This window comes from Panthera tigris, chromosome A2, assembly GCF_018350195.1.
Source record: "Panthera tigris isolate Pti1 chromosome A2, P.tigris_Pti1_mat1.1, whole genome shotgun sequence".
NCBI classification, from domain to species: domain Eukaryota; kingdom Metazoa; phylum Chordata; class Mammalia; order Carnivora; family Felidae; genus Panthera; species Panthera tigris.
Window position 1 is genome coordinate 78,547,068 of NC_056661.1, and position 24,551 is coordinate 78,571,618.

General features: G+C 42.7%; 1 protein-coding gene across 17 annotated transcripts in view; it reads left to right on the forward strand.

Annotated features, from left to right (window-relative positions):
* The first annotated feature begins 266 nt into the window (after positions 1-266).
* The window catches only part of SRPK2 (SRSF protein kinase 2), a 312,538-nt gene continuing 288,253 nt past the window's right edge, over positions 267-24,551 (forward strand). For 11 of the 17 annotated variants that reach the window (XR_006210657.1, XR_006210660.1, XR_006210663.1 and 8 more), the window contains exon 1: positions 268-498. Coding sequence is in view for 8 of the 17 variants with exons in the window: in XM_042964749.1 (XP_042820683.1) it covers positions 428-498 (71 nt within the window). In the remaining 9 variants the exon portion in view is untranslated. Of the gene's footprint in view, positions 499-8,453; positions 8,576-8,665; positions 8,721-24,551 lie in introns of those variants that run through there. The other 6 variants (XM_042964781.1, XM_042964756.1, XM_042964824.1 and 3 more) reach the window with 6 other exon arrangements.

Genomic DNA, 24,551 nt, shown 5'->3' on the forward strand with positions numbered 1-24,551 from the left:
CTACTCTTCAGACAATGGCCAAATGAGGGGTCTATAAGGATGCTCACTTGCAAATCAGAGGCAGTAAAAGAAAGACGGAATGACCCCTGGTGGTGGTTTAAAGAATATGTCCACATAGTCCGTTCGGCTTCCCTTCAAGAAATGCTCTCCGGGCCCCTCCTCTAAGCATGTGCTATACTTGCATTTCAGGAATAGAATGTAGTGAAAATGATGGATTGTGACTTCTGAGGGTAGGTCACAAAAGGCAGTCAAGTTTCTTCCTTGCTCTCCAGGGGAAGCCAGACACTCAAGCCAGCCCTATGGAAAGATCAGGGGGAGGAAGTGAGGTCTCCCTGAAACAGCCAGTGAGGATCTGAGGCCCCCTGCTAACAGCCATGTGAGTGAGCCATCTTGGTAACAGATCTCTCAGCCTTCCTCCAGCCTCCAGATGACAGCGGCCTCCAGTGACAACTTCACTTTCCAGCTGAACTGCTCCCAAAGTCCTGGACCACAGAAATCGTGAGATAATAAACGTTTGTTGTTTTCAGTTGCTAAATTTGGGAGAAATTTGTCATGCAGCAATAGATTAGCAATGCATGTCTTAATGTGCATATATATAAGTACAGCTAATATTTATTGAACAATTAGATCCTTCTCTAAACATTTTATGTGAAATAACTCATTGAATCCTCACAACAAATATATAAGGTAGTTAACACTATCCCCATTTTTCGGATCAGGAAGCTGAGGCACAGAGAATGTGAGTAACTTGCCCAATGTTACCAAGATAGTGAATGATAAAACTAGGGTTTCAACCGTCCCAGTCTGGCTCTATTACTCTGCACTAACTTCTGGGTGAAATTGCTGCTTTAGTGGTACTAATGTCACTGACAAATATGCTGTAATGAAATAATAAGAGACAGGCTTGGGGTGCCTGGGTGGCTCAGTTGGTTAAGTGTCCAACTTCAGCTCAGGTCATGATCTCACGGTTCGTGGGTTCAAGCCCCATGTCAGGCTTTGTGCTGACAGCTCAGAGCCTGGAGCCTGCTTCTGATTCTGTGTCTCCCCGCCCCCCCTCTACCCCTCCCCCACTCGTGCTCTGTTTCTGTCTCAAAAATTAAAAAAAAAAAAAACATAAAAAAAAAAAAGAAAGGACACATAAAAAAAAGAGACATGCTTAAGCTTCATACTAGAAAGTATAAATTAGATACAGGGAAACTTTCCTAGAAATGTAAAAGCGTTAGAAAGCCTTTGGAAAAAGGCTAGGTTCTCATCTACTAAAGGCCTGAAGGAAGGTGGATTATATGAGCTCTCAAGTCTGTTTCCAATTCTATGACATACTAAATATACCTTCTAAGATACAGTAGGATTTGGTAGCTCTACTTGGAAACATTAGTGTGTAATTGGGTTTACAGCGTTCTGTAATTTTCTCTTATATTTAGTAAAAATTAATATGATATGTTCATCTTGAATTCTGTTGTACTTGGCTGGGGAAAAATGCATATGTATTTTCCTTTTCACTACTTTTGGACAGCACAGAGAAAAAAATATATCCAGTTTTTTTTTTTTTTTTTTCCTTTTTCTCTTTGAGAGAGAGAGAGAGAGAGAGAGAGAGAGAGAGAGTGTGTGTGTGTGTGTGTGCGCACGCTAGCAGGGCAGAGGCAGAGAGAGGGAGAGGGAGAATCTTTTTTAAAATTAAAAAAAAAAATGTTTCTTTATTTTTAAGAGAGACACAGCACGAGAAGGGGAGGGGTAGAGAGAGAAGGAGACACAGAATCTGAAGCAGGCTCCAGGCTCCGAGCTGTCAGCACAGGGCCTGATGCAGGGCTCAAACCCGTAAGCTGAGATCTTGACCTGAGCTGAAGTCAGACGCTTAACTGACTGAGCCACCCAGGCACCCCATAGGGGGAGGGAGAATCTATTTTATTTTATTTTTTAATGTTTTTCATTTTTTATATTTGGGAGACAGAGAGAGACAGAGCTTCGAGCAGGGGAGGGGCAGAGAGAGATCGGAGACACAGAATCCGAAGCAGCTTCCAGGCTCCGAGCTGTCAGCACAGAGCCCGAAGCGGAGCTCGAATTCACGAGCAGTGACATCATGACCTGAGCTGAAGTCCGCCGCCCAACCGACTGAGCCACCCAGGCACCCAGGAGAGGGAGAATCTTAAGTACGGTCCACTTCCAGTGCAGAGCCGGACATGGGGGTCTCATCCAATGACCCTGGGATCATGAACTTAGTGGAAATTAAGAGTTGGTTTCTTGAGGCACCTGGGTGGCTCAGTCGGTTAAGCGTCTGACTTCAGCTCAGGTAACGATCTCGCGGTCCGTGAGTTCGAGCCCCGCGTTGGGCTCTGGGCTGATGGCTCAGAGCCTGGAGCCTGATTCTGATTCTGTGTCTCCCTCTCTGCCCCTCCCCCTTCATGCTCTGTCTCTCTTTGTCTCAAAAATAAATAAAATGTTAAAAAAAGTTAAAAAAAAAAAAGGTTGTTCAACTGACTGAGCCACCCAGATGCCCCTAAGATATATCCAGTTCTAATACTTCCCCTTCTTAATTATAATATCCTTATGATTATTTTTATTAGCAATAAATATTGGTAGAATAAAATAATTAAATTTATACTCCCAGGATTGTGAGTTTGAGACCCATGTTAGGTGTAGAGCTTACTTGAAAAAAAAAAAAAAAAACTGGGGCGCCTGTGTGGCTCAGTCAGTTAAGGTCCAACTTCAGCTCAAGTCAAGATCTCACGGTTCGTGGGTTCGAGCCCTGCGTCGGGCTCTGTGCTGACAGCTCAGAACCTGGAGCCTGCTTCGGATTCTGTATCTCCCTCACTTTCTGCCCATCTCCTCCTTGTGCTCTGTCTCTGTCTCTCTCTCTCAAAAATAATAAACACTTAAAAAATTAAAAAAAAAAGAAAACTAAGAATAAAACATATACAAAAAACTTTTATTCTCTGTTTCTTTTTTTCCTTTAAAATTATTTATTTTTAAATTAAAAAAAAATTTTGTTTGTATTTTTGGGGGAGAGAGTGAGCAGGGGAGAGGGGCAGAGGGAGTGAGAGAGAATCTTCGGCATGGAGCCTGATGTGGGGCTCCATTCCATGACCCTTGGATCACGACCTGAGCCAAAATCAAGAGTCGGACGCTCAACCGACTGAGCCACCCAGGTGCCCCTGATTTCCTTTAAAATGTTATTTGAAACTATGATGCATATCAAATAAAATTTTAGTTGTTTTAATTTTTTTTTTCAGTAGGCTCTGTACCCACTGTGGGGCTTGAACTTGCCACTGACCCTGAGATTCTCACATGCTCTGTACGCACTGCACCAGCCATGCGCCCTGAAATGTTTCATTTTTAAATTTGCAGAGACTAGGTTTATAATCTATCATTCTTTCTGTAAGCACCTAATATAGGATGTGTAAATTGTTTATTGATAATTTGGTTGGTGTATTTTAATTCAATAAATTCAAAGCAATTCACAAATATTCTAGGTGGCAAATATACTTCTCTCCTAATTTATAGAAGTAAAAAGATTGACCAGATCACCTTGAGGCCTTTCATTCTTAGCTTTTCAGTGAGACTTTTCTTAAGTCTCAAAAGGTTGGTGTTTGTTTTTCAGTTTTTTTTTTTCTTTTCATAGATGGTATGGCCATCTAGTAATCATAATCTACAATTCCCATGTTTATTTTGTTTATTTTCTGCTTCTGGCAATAGAATGTGAGCTCCATGTGGGCAGGGAGATCTTTGTGTGCTTTGTTCACTGCTGTAGATTCAGTACCTAGAACAATGCTACATAATAGGTATTTGGTAATTATTTGTTGAACAAATGAATGCAAAAGATCTAGCAAAGAGATTGGGTATGTGCCTCCCATGTAATGTTAATGATAATTACCGTGTACTGAATAGTTACTTATGTTAGTTGATTATCATATTGACCCAGGAGGATTGGTATTAATATGATTACCATTTTCCAGATGTTGTAATTAGGTAACTTGTCCCAGGTTATGCAGAAATTAAGTAGCAGAAATTGGTATCAACATTGAGGTAAGTGAAAAAAGCCAGTCACAAAAGGACACATATTATATGATTTCATTTATATGATCTGCTTGGAACAGGCAAGTCTATAGAGAGAGAAAGGAGATTAGTGCTTTGTCCAAGGCTTGGGCAGGGAAGGTTGGGGGAAACGGGGAGTGACTGCTAATGGGTATGGCGTTTCTTTTAGGGGTGACAAAAATATTTTAAAATTAGATTGTTAATTTTAAATGTTTAAAATTAGTTGTGCATGTGAATGTATTAAAAACTATTAAATTTTTCACTTTAAGTGGGTGAATTGTATGGTATGTGAATTATATCTCAATAAAGCTGTGGAAAATAATAAAAGAAACTGGTTTCAAACTCACATTTCTTTGGCTTCAAAGCTTTTAATCACCTTCTAGAAGGAGCTAAGACTGGACTCATGATGTTTCTGAGATTAGGTGAGGGAAAGGACAAGGTTTCCTGGAACATGCCAGAAAGTAAAGAGGTGCTCAAAAACCCATGGGGACATGTCCAAAGGACACTGCAAGTTGGAAGTGTCTTTTGTGGTCAAATATGGAACAATTCAAGATCAAAAATCAAAGTGACAGTAATTACTGTCAACTGTCAGTTGACAAAACAAAGAAAACAAGCTGAAAACAGAGAACAAAGGAGTGGCAGGAGAAATGAAAGGTCTTCCTTAGAGAAGACTGTCACCTAATTAATATAGATGGAACAGATGGAATGTTAGGATTATAATATCAATATTCTACCACCACTATAATAATAATTGATCCAGGCAAGCATCATCACTGGATGCTAACCCACAGTGTGAAAGATTCTTGAGGAAGAACACTCAAAGTATTACCCTCACAGAATTTTGTTTTTAATGTTTATTTTTATTTATTTTTGAGAGAGAGAGAGAGAGAGAGAGAGAGCGTGTGCATACATGAGTGAGGGAGGGGTAGAAAGAGAGAGAGAGACACAGAATCTGAAGCAGGTCCCAAGCTGTCAGCACAGAGCCCAAAGTAAGGCTCAAACCCACGAATCTGTGACCTGAGCTGAAGTCGGATGCTTAACCAACTGAGCCACCCAGGTGCTACAGAATTTTTTTTTTTTTTAATTGAGATGAAATTCACATAGCATGAAGTTAACAATTTTTTAAGTTTTTAAATCTTGTTAATGTTTATTTATTTTTGAGAGAGAGAGAGAGAGAGAGAGAGAGAGAGAGGGCACGAGTGGGGGAGAGGCAAAGAGAGAGGGAGACACAGAATCCAAAGCAGGCTCCAGGCTCTGAGCCGTCAGCACAGACCCTGATGCAGGACTCGAACCCGTGAACAGTGAGATCGTGACCTGAGCCAAAGCTGGACGCTTAACTGACTGAGCCATCCAGGTGCCCCACGATCTTAACAATTTTAGAGTGCACAATTCATTTAGCATGTTTACAATATTGTAATTGTGCAATACACCTCTTTCCAGCTCCAAAACGTTTTCATCACTACAAAAGAAAACCTGTACCCATGTAGCTGGTTGTTCCTCATTTCCCCTCCTCCACCCTGCCACTAGCCACCACCAATCTGCTTTCTTTGGATTTGCTTATGCTGGATGTTTTCATATAAATGGCATTATACAATATGAAACAGACCATTTGTGTCTGGCTTCTTTCACTTGGCATAATGTTTTGAGGTTCATCTACATTGTAGCATGTATCATTCGTTTTCATTCTTTCCTTCTTTTTCTTCCTCGTTCTTTTAATGGGCTGAAAAATATTTCATTGTATGTCTGAAACACAATTGGTTTATCCATTCATATGCTGATGGGTATTTGGGTTGTTTCTAACCTTTTGGCTACTGTGATTAGTACTGCCACGTACATTTGTGTACAAGAATTGGAGTACCTGTTTGTATTTATTTTGGATGTCTACCTAGGGGTGATAATTCTATGTTTAGCTTTTTGAGGAACTGTGGGGCTGTTTTCCACAATGATTGCACCATTTTACATTCCCACCAGCAATGTACAAGCGTTCCAGTATCTCTATATCTTTGCCAACATTTATGTGCCATTTAAAAAAGGAATATGGTCATTCTAGTACGTGCGAAATGGTATCTTATTGTGGCTTTGCTTTGCATTTCTCTAATGTTGTTGAGCTTCTTTTCATGTACTTGTTGGCCATTTTGTGTATCTTTGGAGAAACGTATATTCAAGTCCTTTACCCATTTTTTACGTAGACTGCTTTTCTTTCTTTTTTTTATTTTTGAGAGGGGGGAGGGACAGCAGAGGGGGGAAGAGATAGAGATAGAGATAGAGGTAGAGGTAGAGGTAGAGAGAGAGAGAGAGAGAGAGAGAATTCCAAGCAGGCTTCCTGCTCAGTGCAAAGCCTGACACAGGGCTTGATCCCAAGACCCTAGGATCATGACCTGAGCCCAAATTGAGACTGATGCTCAACTGACTGGGTGCCCAGGCGCCCCCATAGACTACTTTTCTAGGTAGAAAAGAAAAAAAGCTACCTTTACCATAGAAAAATAATTACATGTAACATCACTAATAATGGAACAAACGGACATCATTTCCCTTCTGCTCCAACATACTGAGGATGGACACAATATCATCCATATAGTGTACCTGACAAAATTATTTCATTTGAATCTAATAGGGAACAGAGTGGAAACAGAGAAATGTCCTGTAGAAAAGTAGAATTGGATTCTTAAAAAAAAAAAGTCAATGCTATAAAAGAAAAAAAAAACAACAACCCAACAACCAGGGATTATTCTAGACTAAAGGAGTTTAAAAAGACATGACAATTAAATGTAATGCATGATTTTTGATTGTATCTTGCATTGGAAGAAAGCCTGCTAAAAGGGACATTTTGAAAATTTGAATATGGCCTCTGTATATTGCAGATACTAGGATTATATTAATATTAAATTTTCTTGTTAAGATCATGGAATTTCGTTGATGTAAAATATCTTTGTTCTTAGTAAATACTTATTGAAATTCCAAGGGTAGAGGGTAACATTGTTTGCGAAAACTTGAGTGATTCCGCAAAAACAAAACAAAGAAAACTACACATGCACACATACAGGGAACGCAAATGTGATGAAATGTTAAAAATTGGCGAATGTGGGTTAATATGGGTGTTCGTTATATTTTTCTCTTAACTTTTGTGTAGGGTTGATAGTTTCAGAAATAAAAGTTGAGAAAGTACTTATCTATAGAGGACAAACTGATGGTCAGCAGAAGGAGGTGGGTGGGAGGATGGCTGAAGTAGGTGATGGGGGTTAGGATTAACAGGTGCACTTGTGGCGATGAGCACCACGTGATTAAAATAAAAACAAAAAAAAGTTGAGAAAGTGAAAGGTTCGTGGTGTCTAAGCAGCGCTGTCCGGGTTCTGTTGAGTTTACCATCTTCAGAATAAGACTAGATCCTTTTATGAGTTACGAGTATGGTTGGACAACCAAAGAGAGTAAATGGTCGGGATGGATACCTTTCCAAAACATTATAATTATATAAACAAACAAAGGAACACTGCAGTTATCATTCTGTCCTGCTATCACCTTGATTCCTATCTTTATTAGGGAGCATGATAGCTCCCTAATAAGACTTTGGAAAGTCTTTGCAGTCAGCTAGGCCTACATTTGAATCATCATCGCTGGGCAAACTGTTCAACTTCTTTAGGGGTCAATTTCCTCGTTGTAAGATGTAGACAATAACTGTTTGGTGGGATTGTTGTGTTAAATTGTTAGACACTTGGTGTTTTCTGAGCTGGGCTTTAATTCAGGTGCAAAAACTTCGTCCTACTTTCCATGCAATTTGCATCTTTTCCCTCATTAAACTCAAACAATCCTGGGGGGTAAGTAAAGGTGAGAGATAAGATGACTTCTCCAAGGTCACACAGCTGGTGAAGGACCCAGGTCTCTCCGCTCTTGGTCCTGTGCCCTTTCCACACCCGCCAGAGACGAGGAAGCGGCGCTCATGGGGATGCAAGGATGTAGAGGTGCAAAGGGGAGAAGAGGCCGCGCGAAGAGAGGTGGTGTGAGACCCGCGGAGGCGCCGGCCAAGGAAGGGCGCATGGAGAGGCGGGTGGCGCGACCGGCCGGGGTGCGTAGGAGAGAGGCTGTGGCTGGAGAGGGAGGGTCGCGCGGGCCGGGTACCCGAGAGAGGCGGGAGGCCTGGGCCGGCGGCGGGGGCTCAAGAGGCGGAGGCCCCGGCCGCAGGCTGGGGCGGGGGACGCCGTGGGCGGGAGTGGCGGTGGTCGCGGGGGGGGTCACTTCTGCACAGGTGGGGCAGGCGGGTGGGTGCGGGGTGCGCAGGAGGGCTCGGCGTGGGGGTCCGGACCCCACCGGGCGGGTGGGGGCGGAGCGGGGGCGGGGCCGGCCGGGGGCGGGTCTCGCTGGGCCCCCCGCGGGAGCGGCGGCTGCGGCGGCGGCGCAGGCGCGGTTCCCGCCTCCTCCCGGCTGGCGGAGCGAGTGGAGGCTGCAGCCCGGCTCGGCTCGGCTCGGCTCTGCTCTGCTCCCGCGTCGCCGCCGCCGCCGCCGCGAAGCCCCCCGCCCCCCTTCCGCCGCGTCGGGATGAGCTCCCGGAAAGGTGAGTGGCCCGCGGCGTCCCCTCCTCCCCGCCACGCGACCCCGCAGGCCGACCGGCCCGACCGTTAATGTGTGTCTTCTCTTTCCCCAGTGCTGGCCATTCAGGCCCGAAAGCGGAGGCCGAAAAGAGAGAAACATCCGAAAAAGTGAGTCCACGTCGCGCTAGACCCGGGGCCCCTGCCCCCGTACGGTCCAGGGCAGCCCGCGACCACGGAGGGGAAAGTTGCCCCGATCCCCCCCGGGCCGAGGGCTGATCCCCCGGGACGCCGGCGCTCGCCTCCTGCGCGCCCTGCGGGCGGCCCGGGGGGAGGGGCGGGCGGGCGGGGGAGGGGCGCGTGCGAGCCCGCGGCCGGCCTGCCGAGCATCCCCGGACCCCCGGGCCCGGGGTGGCCGTGGGCGGGGCGGGGTGGGGTGGGGGGGGCGGTGAGCGTGCGCACCCTCCCTGCGCGCCGCGCTGGCCCGGGGTCGCGGGCGCTTCCCGGGAGGGGCGCTGGCGTCCGCCTCCCTGGCCCCGCCGCGCCGTGTGCGGGCGTGAGGCTGCTGCGTGGCTCGCACCTGGACGCGGCGGCCCACGAGGAAGAGGAGCCGAGTGTGCGAGAAAGTGAGTGTGCGTGTGTGTGTTTGTGTGTGTGGCCGGCCTTCTCTTCCTCCCCGGCCCCCGCCTCTCGGCCTTTTCTGCCGAAAACCCGAGCTGGTTGTCAAGTGGTTTGCCTGGGGCGTGTTCCTGGCGCGAGTTCAGCCCCGAGACCTGTGCGTTTCGGCGCTCGGGTTTTTTATTCGAAACTTTCTGCTTGGGCCGAGCGTCACTTTGCTTCGCGGCGGCTGCGCCCGGGTCGCGGGCTGCGCGGGGGCCGGTGGGCGTGTGCGCGGGCGGTCCCGGGCGCGGCTCCCCGGCCCTCATTGTGCCGGGGCGTTGATGAATGGGGTGGTGGTATTTAAAACGTGCCAGCCGGCGGCCACCTCCAGCCTGGCCGCGGACCGGAGTGGGAGCGGCCGGCGCCCCGAGATGAGCCTTTCCTGGAGAGCTGCTCCGAGACCGCAGAGCGCCGCCGCGTCGCTCCTTCCCGTTTCTTAATCCTCAGAACCTAGCAGCGTTCCACAGCTTTACTCCTTCTAGATTTGTGGCTTCACTCTTCCTTTTGAGCAAGCAAGGCTCTCTGGTATTTTTGCCCTACTGTAGGGAATGGTAGACCGTGATCCTTCTTGAACATCACGAGACATTTCTTGTTTTTGTTTCCTTTGGGGGACTACCTTGCAGCATTCTTGGGCCTCCCCCCTTCCCGCCCCGCCTGGGTCTCAGCCTAGTGAATTTCATACCCTTTGGTGGCATCTGTAAAAACTGCCTGAGGCGCTCTGAACGCGGTAGTTGGTATATCGGGACACGATTTTCGTTCACTCCGGATGGAATATAACTTGAAAAGTATTTTCAGGGTTTCTCAAAATGTGGATCTTGATATAATAGTGCCTTTCATAAAAAAAAAAAATCACAAAAATAAAACTAGAGTGACAGGAAAAGTACTTATTAAGGACTTGAGAAACTGGTGGGTTAAATCGGATAGTAGATTCTTAAGATATTAAATCGGGGTGGATACGGTAGTTTCGAGATGCTTTAAAAAGATTAATGCTCGCTTTCAAGTCAGGGCCTTAAATTTGGGATTTCCTTGGAATGACAGAAGATTAGCCTATGAGTAAGGAGAACTAATATTTAGGAACTTGAGTATTGGGTTTTAAAACCAACTTTAAATTTAAAGCATTTATCGCAGAGTGCATTATGTCTAGAAAGGTAAAAAGGAATTGAAAAAATCATGTCCCCAGTTTTGGGAATGGCTGTGTGTGTGTACATATGTATGTAACATACATGTGTATGTTATGTGTGGGCATACATGTAGAAAAGCAGTTTTAGGTAAGTCCACATGTGTTTCATATTTTCATATTTCAGGGTATGACTTTCCTAATGGCCAAGAGCCTTTTTTGGTGTGCTGCAGTTTGGATTTATGTGATACGTTTATAAAGAGTTAGTGTATAGCCACAGTATTCAGTTTTCACTCTCACGAATTAATCTTCCAGCGCTTTCCATTGTCCATTGCGTCCATGTGATAAGATTTGAGGGAGAAGCCCCCAGGCATCGCTAAGTGAATTGGTTGGTCTGCAAGGTAATTAACAAGAGGAGACCAGCCCAATTACATAACTGATTAATGAAATGCCATATTTTTTGGCCTAATTCTTTGAATTAAGACATTATTTTAAAGGAATGCTTGATATGATTTATTCACTCATATATTCAGCAAGTATTTGCATGCCTTTCCTTGGAGATGGTGGTAGAACTTTGAATAAGACAAAGCTGCTCTTGAAGGTCACAACCAGTGGGCGTTGGGGGAGAATCCCAAAGAGGATAACAAATCAAGATTACAGTTGCAGATAGTGCTAAGAGATAGGGACAAAAATAAGATAGGGTGCCTCAAGTAATAGTGATAGATGACATTTGAACACTGCCAGTCACTGTGCTGATAGCTTTATGGCCTTTTCTTCCTTGTGACGCCACTATACGGTGGGTGCTTGTTATTAATTGCCATTTTACAGATGAACAAGTATCATGCCCCGTTGGTAAGTTGAATACAGGCAGCCGGGACTAGAATCCACTCTTCAGTCTCTGAGGAGGCGACATTTGAACAGAAAGTGGAATGAGGAGGAGTGGAGGGGAGTGGGGGGAGCCCGTTCTATATATGGGCTAGGAATGTTGGAGGAACCTGAGGGTCAGGGTGACCGGAGTGCCACGGAAGAAGATGGTAGCTGATGGCGGGGGATGAGAGTGGGTAGGGCCTTGTCCTGTAGGCCATTGAGAGGCTTACAGATGGGAGTGACAAGATCTGGTTCCTGTTTTAAAATAAAGCACTGGCTGTCGGTTTGGAGGACGGATTGTTAGGGGTCAGGGAGAAGCAGAAACTGGAAGCTGACCTGTCCAGCTGGGAAACCCAGGTGACTTGGTTCAGGGTGGCAGCAGTGGTGCTGGAGAGAAGTGATGGAAGGAACTGTAGGAGGCTGCTGGTCTGAGAAGAAGTCCTCATGTTACATTCAGCCCTGACAGGTTAAAGTCCTGCAATTAGCATAGTTTGGACCACAGTCCAGGTCTCCTGATGCCCACTGTTTTTGCTTTTTGATTGCTTCTCCAGAGGAGAAGGAGTAATAGGTCTAATTTCAAACTGTATAAATATAATGATTGGCAGACCTAAATTATGTGACAGTATGGGCCTGGCTTGATGTAATATGATCTACTTTTGTTATTATCTCCCTGTATATGCAAGCTGGCTTTTCATTCATTTTCATTCAGTTTAATTCTGTGAGCATTTATGAATTGAGCCAGTTCCTATAGGCTACTTTTTAGTAAACTGGAGTTTGTGGTTGTCAGGAATACCATTAAGATTTCTCTACTTAGCTGAGTCAGAATTTTAATCTCGTCAGATTGTTCCAGTGAGTTTAGTTTGTGGAATATTAATTGTGCTGCTTTGTGAGTAACAGGCAGCAGGGAAGGATCATAGCGTCATTCAGTCATGAATCTCAAGAATTAGCTAAATCACGTGGCTTGGGATAGTGTTGCTTTGGGGCATGAATGTATGTCTAAAATTTTTAAGGATGTATTTTTTTTTTCCTGCATGTAACTTTTTTTTTTTTTAATGCTTATTTTTGAGGGGTAGGGGGTGCAGAGAGAGGGGGAGAGAGAGAGAATCCCAGGCAGGCTTCGCACTGTCAGCACAGAGCCCAACGTGGGTCTTGAACTTACCAACCCCAAGATCATGACCTGAGCTGAAATCAAGAGTCAGAAGCTTAACCTACTGAGCCACCCAGGTGCCCCAAGCATGTAACTTTTTCATTGATACATAATTCACATACTATAAGGTTTATCTTTCAAAATATATAATTTGGTGCTTTTTAGTATATTCACAAAGTTGTGCAGTGGTCACAATGATTAATTCCAGAACATTTGCACTGCCCCACCCCCCAAATAAACCCCTTACTTTATTTAGCAGTCACAATTCATTCTCCCCTGCTCCTACTTTGTTTTCTGTCTCTCTGAACTTACCTATTCTAGATATTTCATATAAATGGAGTCATACAATATATGAGTCTTGTGTCTGATTTTTTTTTTTTTTTTAACTTACTATAATGTTTTCAAGGTTCATCCATGTTGAGGCATGTATTGGTACTTCATATTTTTATACTGCTAAATACTGTTTCATTCTATTGATAAACCACATTTTATTTATCCCTTCATCTGTTGATGGACATTCAGATTCTTTCCACGTTTTGGCTATAAATTATCTTTTAATTCCCTTAAACATTTTTATTTTATTTTTATTTTATTTATTTTTCATTTCATTTCACTTCATTTCATTTATTTTGTTTTTTTAATCTCTATACCCAATGTGGATGGAGCTTGAACTTACATCCCTGAGATCATGAGTCACATGCTCTACCAACTAAGCCAGCCAGGCACCCCTTGACTCCTTTTTTTTAAATTAAAATTTTTCATTTTGAAATCCTAAGACTCCCAGGAAGCTGCAGAAATAGTGCAGAGTTCCCTGTGTATCCTTCATCCGGCTTCCCCCTGGTGGTGATATCTTACATGATCATAGAACATTGTCAAACCCAGGGACTTGACATTGCCACAGTGCTATTAACTGAAGTAAGATTTCACCGGTTTTTACTTGTATTCTCTGTGTGTTGTTCTCTCAGATGGATCACTTGGGTGGATTAGTGTAGTCATCATCAGGATTAGGATGCAGAAGTGTTTTATTACCACAAGGAAACTCCCTCCTGTTCCCTGCCCTTAGCCCTAACCCCTGGCAAGAGTTTTTGCCAGTTTGAGATTGTTGTATACGTGGGATTATATAGTACGTAACTGTTTGAGATTCACTTTATTCACTTGGCATGGTGCCCTTGATACTCATCCATGTTGTTGGGTGTATCAGTAGCTCATTCTTTTTTAATGCTTAGTAGTATTTCATGGCATGAATGTACCAGTTTATCCATTCTTCTGTTAAGGATGTTTGGATAGTTTTAGTTTTTGATTCTTAAAAGTAAAGCTGCCGAACATTCATGCATAGGTTTTTTTGTGAGCATGTGTCCATTACTGTAGGATAAATACCTAAGAGAATGATTGCTGGAGAACTTATTGTTGTACTTGGACTTTCTAGCAGGTTAGCAGCTTGGTCTCTCCCTTTCTCTGTGTATATCTTTCCCTCTGTCTTTTTTTCCTCTGCACCATGTCTGTGATCTGTGTGTGTGCTGTTGGTGGTGGGATTCTGCCCTGTATCTTTTAGGCTTTTGACTTTCTGTTGGTGGGTGAATCCTGTTGGTTATTGCTTGTCTGTTCTCCGTAGTAAGGGTTCTGGCTGCCACCGAAAATGATAGGCATGGGATTGGTGGCCCTGGGTCAGCAAATCACAGGTGAGACAATTCAGGAATGCTGTCATGCAAGTTGATATCTTAGGTAAGCCTCAACTCTTCCCTGTGTTATAAATGCGAGCTCACAAGCCCATGACCTTGGAATACCTTCTAGGGAAGGTGATCACTTATTTTTGAGTTCTTGTTTTGTTACCCATTGTTTATTCATCAAATATTTCTGCTTACCACAATACACTTCAATGTAACAAACATATAAGACCAGATTCCTAGAGCTGGGCAGTGTGTTGTATGCTAGGAAGAGAAAGATAAATAAAGCCCCATTCTTACTGGCAAGTAGGAGAGATGTCTGTGTCTCATGGTCAGTAGGCTATTGTGGGACAGATAACCAGTAGGTGCTGGTGCTTTGATTGATTGGTAAAGGAAGGTATTAAGAAGAAATCTTGTTTACTTTTAGCATTACTGTTATTCTAATGAAAGAGCTTTCTTAAAAAAATATTTATTTTTGAGAGAAAGTACGTGAGCAGGGAAGGGGCAGAGAGAGGGAGAGAGAGAATCTCAAGCAGGCTCTGTTTGATCTCACATCGTGAACCATGAGATCATGACCTGAGCCAAAATTGAGTCGGATGCTTAACTAACTGAGCCACCCAGGTGCCCTGAAATAGCTTTTTTTTTTTTTAAATGATTAAAAGTAAGTAGTAATATGGTCTTGGTGGAAAATTAAGACAGTATAGAAAAATTTAAAGAAATAAACATCAGTTGTATATCCAGCAATTATGTTGCTGTATTATCCTTTTACTTATGCATACTTTTTCACCAATATTATTGAGATATTCTTGCCATATAGCCTGTAAATTGAAGTGCATGAATATTTGGTACATGGAAAATTGTGAAATTTTTTTTTTGTTGCAATAACATTCATGCTCTAGTCTCTTCCAAGTATGTAATACAGTACTATTAATTATAGTCTGTGCATTTTTTGTTAGTTAAAAAAATTGAATTATAACATGTATGTGTGTGTGTAGTAAAGTGCACTAGTCCCACGTGTACAGCTTGATGATTTTTACATGTATTTTTATGTGTGTTTTACATGTATTTTTATACCTAATAACCACCACCCAGATCAAGATACAGACCCTTCCAATACTTACCTCATAACGTTTCTCAAGCCTCTCCCCAGTCTATACCCTGCCACCCACAGGTAACCGCTTTGCTGATCTCTATCGTTATTGATTAGTTGCCTGTTCTTGAACTTCATATAGAATATATTCTTGAAATGAAATCATATAGAATATTCTCTTATGTCTGGCTTATTTTCACTTAACACATCTGTGAGATTTGTCCATGTTGTTGCAGGTACCAGTGGTTCACTGTTACTGCTCTGAAGTGTTCCTTTGGATGAATATTCCACGAGTTACTTGTCTATTCTGTTGATGAGTGTTGTTTGTTCAGTTTTTAGTCATTATGAATAAAGCAGCTATAAACATTCTTGCACATGTCCTTTTGTGGACATTTGCATTCATTCCTCCTGGAGATAGACCCTAGCAGTGGGATTGCTAGGTTACACAATAGCTATATGCTTAGTGTTAGTAGTAATGGCAAAAATATTTTCCCCCAGCTTTATTATGAGATCGTTTTTTTTTTTTTTAATGTTTATTCATTTTTGAGAGGTAGAGCACGAGCGAGAGGGAGCATGAGTGGGGGAGGGGCAGAGAGAGAGGGACAGAGAACCCGAAGCAGGCTCTGCTGACAGCAGTGAGCCTGAGCCAGGGCTCAAACTCACTGTGAGATCATGACCTGAGCTGAAGTCGGATGCTCAACTGACTGAGCCACCCAGGTTCCCGTTTTATGAAATAGGTTGGATTGAACTGCTTTCCTCTCCCACTGTGTGACAGTTTAGGTTGCTCTACATCTTTGGTACACTTGATAGAGTCATTCTTTTTAATTTTGGCTATTATGGGTATATATTGATATCTCACTGTGGTTCTCTTTTGTGTTTTTCCGAGTGATGGTGTTGAACATCTCTTCACATGCTTATTGGTCATTTGAATTTCCTATTTTGTGAAGTGCCTTTGTTGTTTTTTGCCCTTTAAAAAAAAATTGAGTTCTTTTTCTTACAGAAAATCAAGACACTTTTATTGAGATGTAATTTACATTCCTTACAATTTGTCTACGTAAAGTGTACAATTCAGTAGTTTTTAGTAGATTCACAGAGTTATGTTAAACTGGATCTTGAAGAGCCAGTAGTAATTTGCCAAGTTGGTAAGAGGGGGCGGGGTGAGGACCTTCCAGGCAGAAGCTAAGAGGGGGCGGGGCGAGGACCTTCCAGGTAGAAGCAGCATTGCAGTTGGTAGAAACCTGTGGAGGTGTAAATGGTATGCTTGTATTTCGGGAATGCGAAGCAGGTAGGAAAGGCTAGGGTGCAGGCTGTTGTGAGCTAGGAATGGGGCTCACGTGTCTTGAGGAAGTTAACAAGGGACTGGGGAGCTGTTAAAAGGCACAGGTTGAGATTTTTAGAAAGATTACCCTAACTGCTGTGTGGACTAGGAGATCCATTAGGAGGCTATTGGAGGAGACTGATGAGTATTAAGGAATTAGAATTCATTGGATTTAGTGTCCAATTTAATGTGGGAGCAGGCTGGGAGGGGTTTAGGATGAATCCCAGATTTCTGAATTAGCAAAATTTGTGGATGGTGTTGTCATTCCTCAAGATAGGGAATGCAGAGCGGGTTTGGGAAAAGCTGATGATGGCTCTGGTGAGGCCGTTAGGGGTGTCTGGGTGAGTCCAGTTAGAGATACTGGTCAGTGTTTGCAGCTAGAGCACTGGGAAGAGCTCTGGTTAGGGGATGTGAACTGGAAGTTGTTGGGAATAGCTGTTGGTGGCTATTGGTTGAAGGTGCTGCGTGTGAACAGAGGAAAGCCACAGGTGGTAAAGGAGGAGCCAGAGGGGAGAACCTGCGGACAGTGATTCCCAGAGCCTGAGGGAATCATCAACAGAATCACAGTCCGCAAAAAAGTTCAAGTCAGATGAGCCCCAGTCCTTGGCCTTTGATTTTGGCACATAGGGAGTCCTTAGAGACCAGTGCTTTCAGAGGAGCAAATTTGCATGAGTGAATGAGATGACGTGACAGCAGAGTCCTTTTTTTCTTTTTAAAAGATTACTCTCTGAGTAAGCTTTCTTTGTGTAAAAGAGAGAAGGTGGAGAGGGAGGTTCTTGAGAAGTGGGTCATCTTCCCCTTCCCCCATGGAAGGGTATAGCAAGGAGATAGTAGAAGTGTAGAGGTTGAAAATACTGGCAAGGGGGATTTTGGTGCAAAAGCCCTGAGTTGACAGAAGGGGGTGGGATCAGAGCGCAGGTTTGCTTTGGACAGAAGTCGGTGGCTTTCTCTGATATGAGGAAGGCTGTAGGTTGATATTATGTTTTGTTTTTTTAAAGTTTATTTAGAGAGAGGGAGGGAGAATGAGCAGGGGAGGGACAGAGAAAGAAAGAGTGAGGGAGACAAAGGATCCCAAGCAGGCTCCGAGCTGTCAGTACAGAGCCTGACGAGGGCCTTGAACTCAGGAACCATGAGATCATGACTTGAACCAAACACCCAACTGACAGCCACCCAGGCACCCCTAGACTGCATGTTTTAAAAAAACATGTTCCCAGACCTTGCTGGAATGTTATGTAATACATGATATAAGTGCCATATTATCTTTGGAAAATTAAAAAAACTGGAACACAGTAGTATGTGGCCCCAAGGGTTGTGGACCTTTGGTTAAGTGCAGTAAAGGTTGGCTGCCATGAGACTTCTGGTGTTGCTGGTTTAATTTTTCCTCCATGACGAATGCACTTGTTCTCTTGCATTTCCACACGAGTGTGTTGACTTCTCTGTTTCTGATGTAGTTCCATGTTGTTTTAATTGCTGTAGTTTTGAATACATTTTACAGTTTTTTGCTAGGCCAGAAGCCCTCCTACTTCTCCCATAAACACCTCATTACTCACATTTTCAGAATTATTTTGGCAATTCTTGCGTATTTATTCATTAAGATCATATTTCCAAGTCCCTCCTTCAGTTTGTGTTTGCTGTTTTGTTTAAGGTAATTGACTCTGTAGATTCATTTAGAGAGACCTGACAAGTTTTGGATTAGAAACACCTTTTTTTGGGGTGGCTCAGTCGGTTAAGCATCTGACTTCAGCTCAGGTCATGATCTCACGGTCTGTGAGTTGAGCCCCTTGTCTGAGCTGTTAGCACAGAGCCTGCTTCCTTGTCTCCCTCTCTCTCTTTGCCCCTCCCCTGCTCACACTTTCTCTCTCTCAAAATAAATAAGCTTTAAAAAAAAAAATACTTTTTGATTGACCACACACACAAAAATGGTAAATATGTAAGGTGAAGGATATGTTAATTAACCTGATTGTGGTAATTATTTTACAAAAATATGTACGTCAAATCATCATGATATATGCTTCAAAGAATATATACAATTTTATTTGTCAGTTACACCACAATAAAGCTGTTAAAAAAAAGTTATAAGAATCTTGAAATTGACGTATTCGAGAACTTGGTTTTGGGGATTTATTAGTATCTCCTTCATTTTGTCTGTTTACAAAAAAAGGTTTTAAAACATGTTAAAAAATGCTTTTTGAATCTGATAGTAGTTTTCCAGAGCACATGATCTGTATTTTTAAAAACTGAATTTCTTCTCTGGTCTTACTGAGAAATAATCGACACACATCACTGTGTAACTTTAAGGCATACAGCATGATGGTGTGATTTACATATGTTGTGAAATATGACCAAAAGAGGCTCAGCTAACATCCATCTTCTTGTGTAGATACCATGAGAAAGAAAAGAAAATCAGTAATTTCTCCTTCGCTGAAAACTAATTAATGTTCCTGTGTACTGAACAGCAGTGTTAACTACAGTCATCCTGCTACACCATGTTACATCCCCGGGACTTACTCATTTTATAACTGGAAGTTTGTGCATTTGACCACCTCCCTCTACTTCTCCCTTCCTCCACCCCCTGCGTCTAGTAACCACAAGTCCTATCTCTTTAAAAATCTTCTTTTAATCATTTTTTTAAGTTTATTTATGTTGGCGGGGGGGGGGGGGGGGGGGGGGGGGGGCGGGGACAGAGAGAACGAGAATGGATCCCAAGCAGGCTCCATGCTGTCAGCTCAGAGCCCAGCACAGGGCTCTGTCTCAAGAACTGTGAGGTCATGACCTGAGCCAAAGTCAAGAGTTGGATACTTAACCGACTGAGCCACCCAGGCGCCCCCAAAACTTTATTTTTTAGAGCAACTCTTAAGTTTATGGACAAGCTGTGAAGATAGGACAGGGAGAGCCCGTGATATTTATCTCTGTCTAGACTGAGCTGCGTCATTCTTGAATCTGTACCTGAACTGTCAGTTCCTATTTATCAGTTCATTCACAGCAGATACTCAATCCAGGTTGTAACTGTTTGCTGAACAGTGAGACATTTGTTTAGTTTTTCCTCATTTGTTTTATGGAATTACATTTGTTATCACAATGTAATGATTTACTTGCTTTTTAAAACAATTTTTAAAAATAGGCTCGTGTACAGCATTAATAAGGTTATATAGCTTAAGGAATAATTCTAAAAATGTGTTGAATTTACTTGCCCCCTTTTAAATTGATTTTTTTGGGCTGAAGTCTCTAAGCCTCCCAAATTAGTATTGATTACAGTGATTTCAGCCATTTCCCCCAGAAGGTTCTAGGTCAGTGAAGAGCAGCTTTTACCCCTCCTCCCCCATCCTGTCTGACCAGCTCCTCTGGGAATGATCTTCTATCCCCTGCCATCAAGCTTAGCATTACTGTAATCCTGATTGTTCATTTCCTCTTGTCTTGAAGATTTTTCCTCTTATTATGTTAAAGATAGGATAAGTGAGAGAGCCGTCTGTCGAAATAAAGGTTTTGTAAGGACTGGAGTGTAAGGAAACTGTCTCCTTTTTTGAGGGATAATTTTTGGGAAAAGACCATGTTTTATATATATGGACACATATGATACTTGATGCCAAGTTCTGAGCCTTAGTAGATAAGTCCTGCAAAACGTATTAGGTAATGTTTTGCCCCTGATATTTGAATTCAGTTCCACATTGAATGTCTTTGTAGTCAGACTGCTTTGCTAACAATCAAATTAATGATTGATATATCAATTCCATGGTGTATTTATTTCAGCTCTTGGACAATTATTAATGTAAATATTTTTAGACATTATAATTGTAAAGTCAGGGTCTTAAAATGTGGCGCCTAAAAAGATAGGGATGAGAGGAATCATCTGGGTGAGGTTGTTGGATGCTTAAACTTTGAAATGTTGTGACACATGACTGTTACTCTAGTTGGGCACTGAGTGTGGGTGCCTATATCCCCTGTAGCACTGACATTTTGTAAATGTGCCCTTGGCTGGACTGTGTGAAAGGTGCAGGTTAACTAGTAGGGTGCGGAAGGAGTAAAGAAATAATTCAACCCAGGGGTACCTTATGACCGAAGCTGAAGTTGTAGAAGAGTTAAGATGGATGATCCACTTAGATGTGGGAATCCTGGCTCAGGGGAGTTCAGTGTTGGGTGCTTGCATCGGTCCCCAGGTGTGCCGTTTTTCTGGCATCTGGGGAACAGAGGTCACCTCTGCTGCTTCGGCTGCCAGCTGGCTACTGCTGCTGCTTCTACAGGGAATCTTATCCTACTGTTCGTTTGTTTATTTTTTTAAATTAAAAAAAATTTTAATGTTTATTCTTGAGAGAGAGAGAGAGAGAGAGAGAGAGAGAGAGAGATGGATATATATACCATGAGTGGGGCTTGAACTGGTCAACTGCGAGATCATGACCTGAGCCGAAGTCAGACGCTTAACCAACTGAGCCACCCAGGCGCCCTAGATTATTTATTTCTAGAGTATCTCACTGAAAGATTTTTTTTGAGGGGGAGGCACGATGTGTTTTATCCCAAAATAGGATGTAACTGAATGTTAATTGCAGCATTCATGTGGCATTGACTCTGTCACAGATGAAACCCGTTGCATAAGGCAGTGGATGCAGCGAGGGGCAGGACTTTAGAGAAAGCACCTGGACAAGTGTTTTTCGCCCTTACTTTGTAGTAGCAGAATGCTTTTTAAATAAAGTTTTACGGCGAGGTGCTGACTTCGGCTCAGGTCATAATCTCACGATCTGTGGGTTCGAGCCCTTGTTGGGCTCTGTGCTGACAGCTCAGATCCTGGAGCCTGCTTTGGATTCTGGGTTTCCCTGTCTCTCTGCCCCTCTCCTACTCATGCTCTGTCTCTGTCTCTCAAGAATAGATAAACATTAGAAAAAAATAAGTAAAATTTTATGGAAAATTCTATTATGTAAAGTGGAAGAAGTTCTAGGCAGGTTGACATGTGAGGGGTCCTGCTTACCTGGCCTTCTCCCTCATCCCCTGCGATGCTCCCCAAGCCAGTTTTGTGGACAGAGTTTCATATTTTCTAGGCCTGCGTGTCTCCTTCTTTTCTTCAGTGAAGGAGACACGAGGGCCTAAAGAACAGAAGTTACTTGATTAAAGTCACTTACCCTGTTTAGTGGCTGAGCCAGTTTGAGTGTAGACCTAGAGCCCTGGACTCTATACAGTGGGTCTTTGAAACCACCATTTGATGTGCAGAAAGACAAAGCAGTTCTGGGCCTGATACAGAAGATAAAGTTTCTAACCCCCTAAAGAGAGATTATTGTAAAGACCTTTTTTTTTTTTTATATAGCTTTTATTTCTTTTTTTAAGGTAATCTCTACACAATGTGGGGCTAGAACCCACAACCCCAACATCAAGAGTTGCACACTGTACCTACTGAGCCAGCCAGGTGCACTGCATGAACCGTATTTTTTAATTCTTCCTTTTACTGTCAAAAAAAAAAACAAAAAAACAAAAACCAACAAAAAACGTATATTCTCTTTCCCTGAATGGAAAGGACTATTAACATGCCACATGGCGCTGGGCTGTTCTGTCACATGCATACAGGAGTGGGATGGAAGTTACTTTAGGTAGAAAACTTTAGTGTACAGTAAGATTTTTTTTTTTTTAAAAGATGTCACTTTGTTTGCTGTCTTAGCTTTGAAAACTTGTTTTTTGTTTTGTTTTTTAGTAGCTACAAGGCTGAGGTTTTCAGTATTTCTATAGCAACCAATGTCCTGTAGGCATAACAGTAGCAGAGCTGTTCTGTGTCCCTTGGCTCCACTCCTGCCTCCTACCTGCAGTGTCGTCATTGCGATCAAGAGACACTTGGAGATAAAAGTGTACTTTTGGGGGGTCCTGGGCTCTGTAACTTTATGCTCTTAAAGTTGGAGTCCCCTTACCTGGTGTAAGGCAAAGGCTGTCTCACTTCCCCAATTACCTAGAAGATGTGATGGTTTCCCACTTCCCCAAAGTCGGATTTTTCTTTGAATATTCTTGACTGAGGTTGATCTTGCTATCAGAGGTAGCTGACCAGGGTTCGAGTTTTGAAGGCATCCCTTTTCTCAGTGGTAGATAAGTTATTCAGTGATTTTCTGAAGCTCAACTTCTTCATCCTAAAGTAGAGCTAAGAATACTTACCTCTCAGAGAGTAAATGTGAGGATTAAATGGGATTTACACACACACGCTCTTATTCTGTGTGGTGCATACTAAATGTTCAGTAAGTGGAGGGTATTAGTTTTATGTTTCAGTTGTGTTTTAGAGGTTTTTATAACGGGGAAAAGACAAGCTATGGAATTGTGATAAAATTTTCTTAAGTATCTAAACATGCAGATGCCTTTATTTTAGCTATCTCACATTTTTTAAAATTGCAGTGTAGTTGACACACAATGTTACATTAGTTTCAGGTGTACAGTATAGTGATTCAACAGCTCTATTACAATACCATTGGTTATATTCTGTATGCTGTTCTCTCATCCCCATGACTTACTCATTCCATAACCTGAAGCCTGTGCCTCCCTCTCCCCTTCACTCAGTTTGTCCCTTGTCCCTATTCTCCCTCTCCACTGGCAGCCTTATTTTCTGTATTTATGAGTCTGTTTCTGCTTTTTGTTTGTTCATATGTTTTGTTTTTTAGATTCCATGTATAAGTGAAGTCATGTGGTATATGTCTTTCTCTGTCTTCCCTTAGCATAACACCCTGTAGGTCCATCCATGTTGTCACAAATGGCAAGATCTCATTCTTTTTTTATGGCTGAGTGATACTCCATTGTGTGTGTGTGTGTGTGTGTGTGTGTGTGTGTGTACACCATATCTTTTTGCTCTCTTCATCCACTGATGGACCCTTGACTTGGGTTGCTTCCATATCTTGGCTATTGTGAATAATGCTACAGGGTGCCTGGGTGGCTCATTGATTAAGCGTCTGACTCTTGAACTTGGCTAAGGTCATGATCTCATGGTTTGTGAGATTGAGCCCCACATTGGGCTCTGCACTGCCAGTGTGGAGCCTGCTTCAGATTCTCTCTCTTCCTCCCTCCCTGCCCCTCCCCCATCACACTCTCTCTGTCTCAAAATAAATAAATAAACATTAAAAAAAATAATGCTGCTGACAGCGTAGGAGTGCATATATCTCTTTGAAATGGTGTGTTTTCTTTCGGTAAATACCCATTAGTGGAATTAGTGAATCATATAGTATTTATATTTTTAATTTTTTGAGGAACCTTCATATTGTTTTCCATAGTGTCTGCACCAATTTACATCCTTACCAATAGTGCATGAGGGTTTATTTTTCTCCATATCCCACCAACACTTGTTACTACTTTTTTCATTTTTTTAAAAAGTTTTTAATATATTTTTGTTAGTAATCTCTACACTTGACATGGGGCTCAAACTCACAACCTTGAGATCAAAAGTCTCATGCTCTTGAATTGACCCAAAACCAGGTGTTTGTTTTGTTTTGTTTTTTAAGTAAACCCCACCCCCAAAGTGGGGCTCGAACTCACGAGAATCTGGGACCCTGAGATTAAGAGTCAAATACTTTATAGACTAGGCCAGCCAGGGGCCCCTTTGTCTTTTTGAGGTTAGCCATTCTGACAGGTGTAAGGTGATACCTCATTGTGGTTTTGATTTACGTTTCCTCTGATGGCTGGTGATGTTGAGCATCTTTTCATGTACCTGTTCGCCAGCTTAAATCTTTCTATACCAGCCCCTATAACTTATTTATAGGAGACATAATGTTGAAGCACAGGTCCTCATGAAGTTACGTCTAGAAATCATGAAAGAGATAGTCTAGGTCTGTAATTTGAAACTAGAATATGGGGATGGGGAGGAGGAGACAAAGGCATGTGATAAAAGGAATGGGTGGTCCTTGTAGTCATTTTTAGATCTATTTTTTATTTTTAAATTACGTTCAGGCAGAATCTAAGAGGGAAATAAACATTTGTTATCCCATCCCTTGTTTCGTGTGGTAAATGTACTTTGGGTAAGATTGAAAAAACCGGTTTTTTTGTAAAGGGAATTCTAGTTTCTTGTTAGCTAGTATTGAGGCATCAAGTGATGTTTTCCCATGAAAAGAATTCTTTTTTTTTTTTTTTAATGTTTATTTATTTTTGAGACAGAGAGAGACAGAGCATGAATGGGGGAGGGTCAGAGAGAGAGGG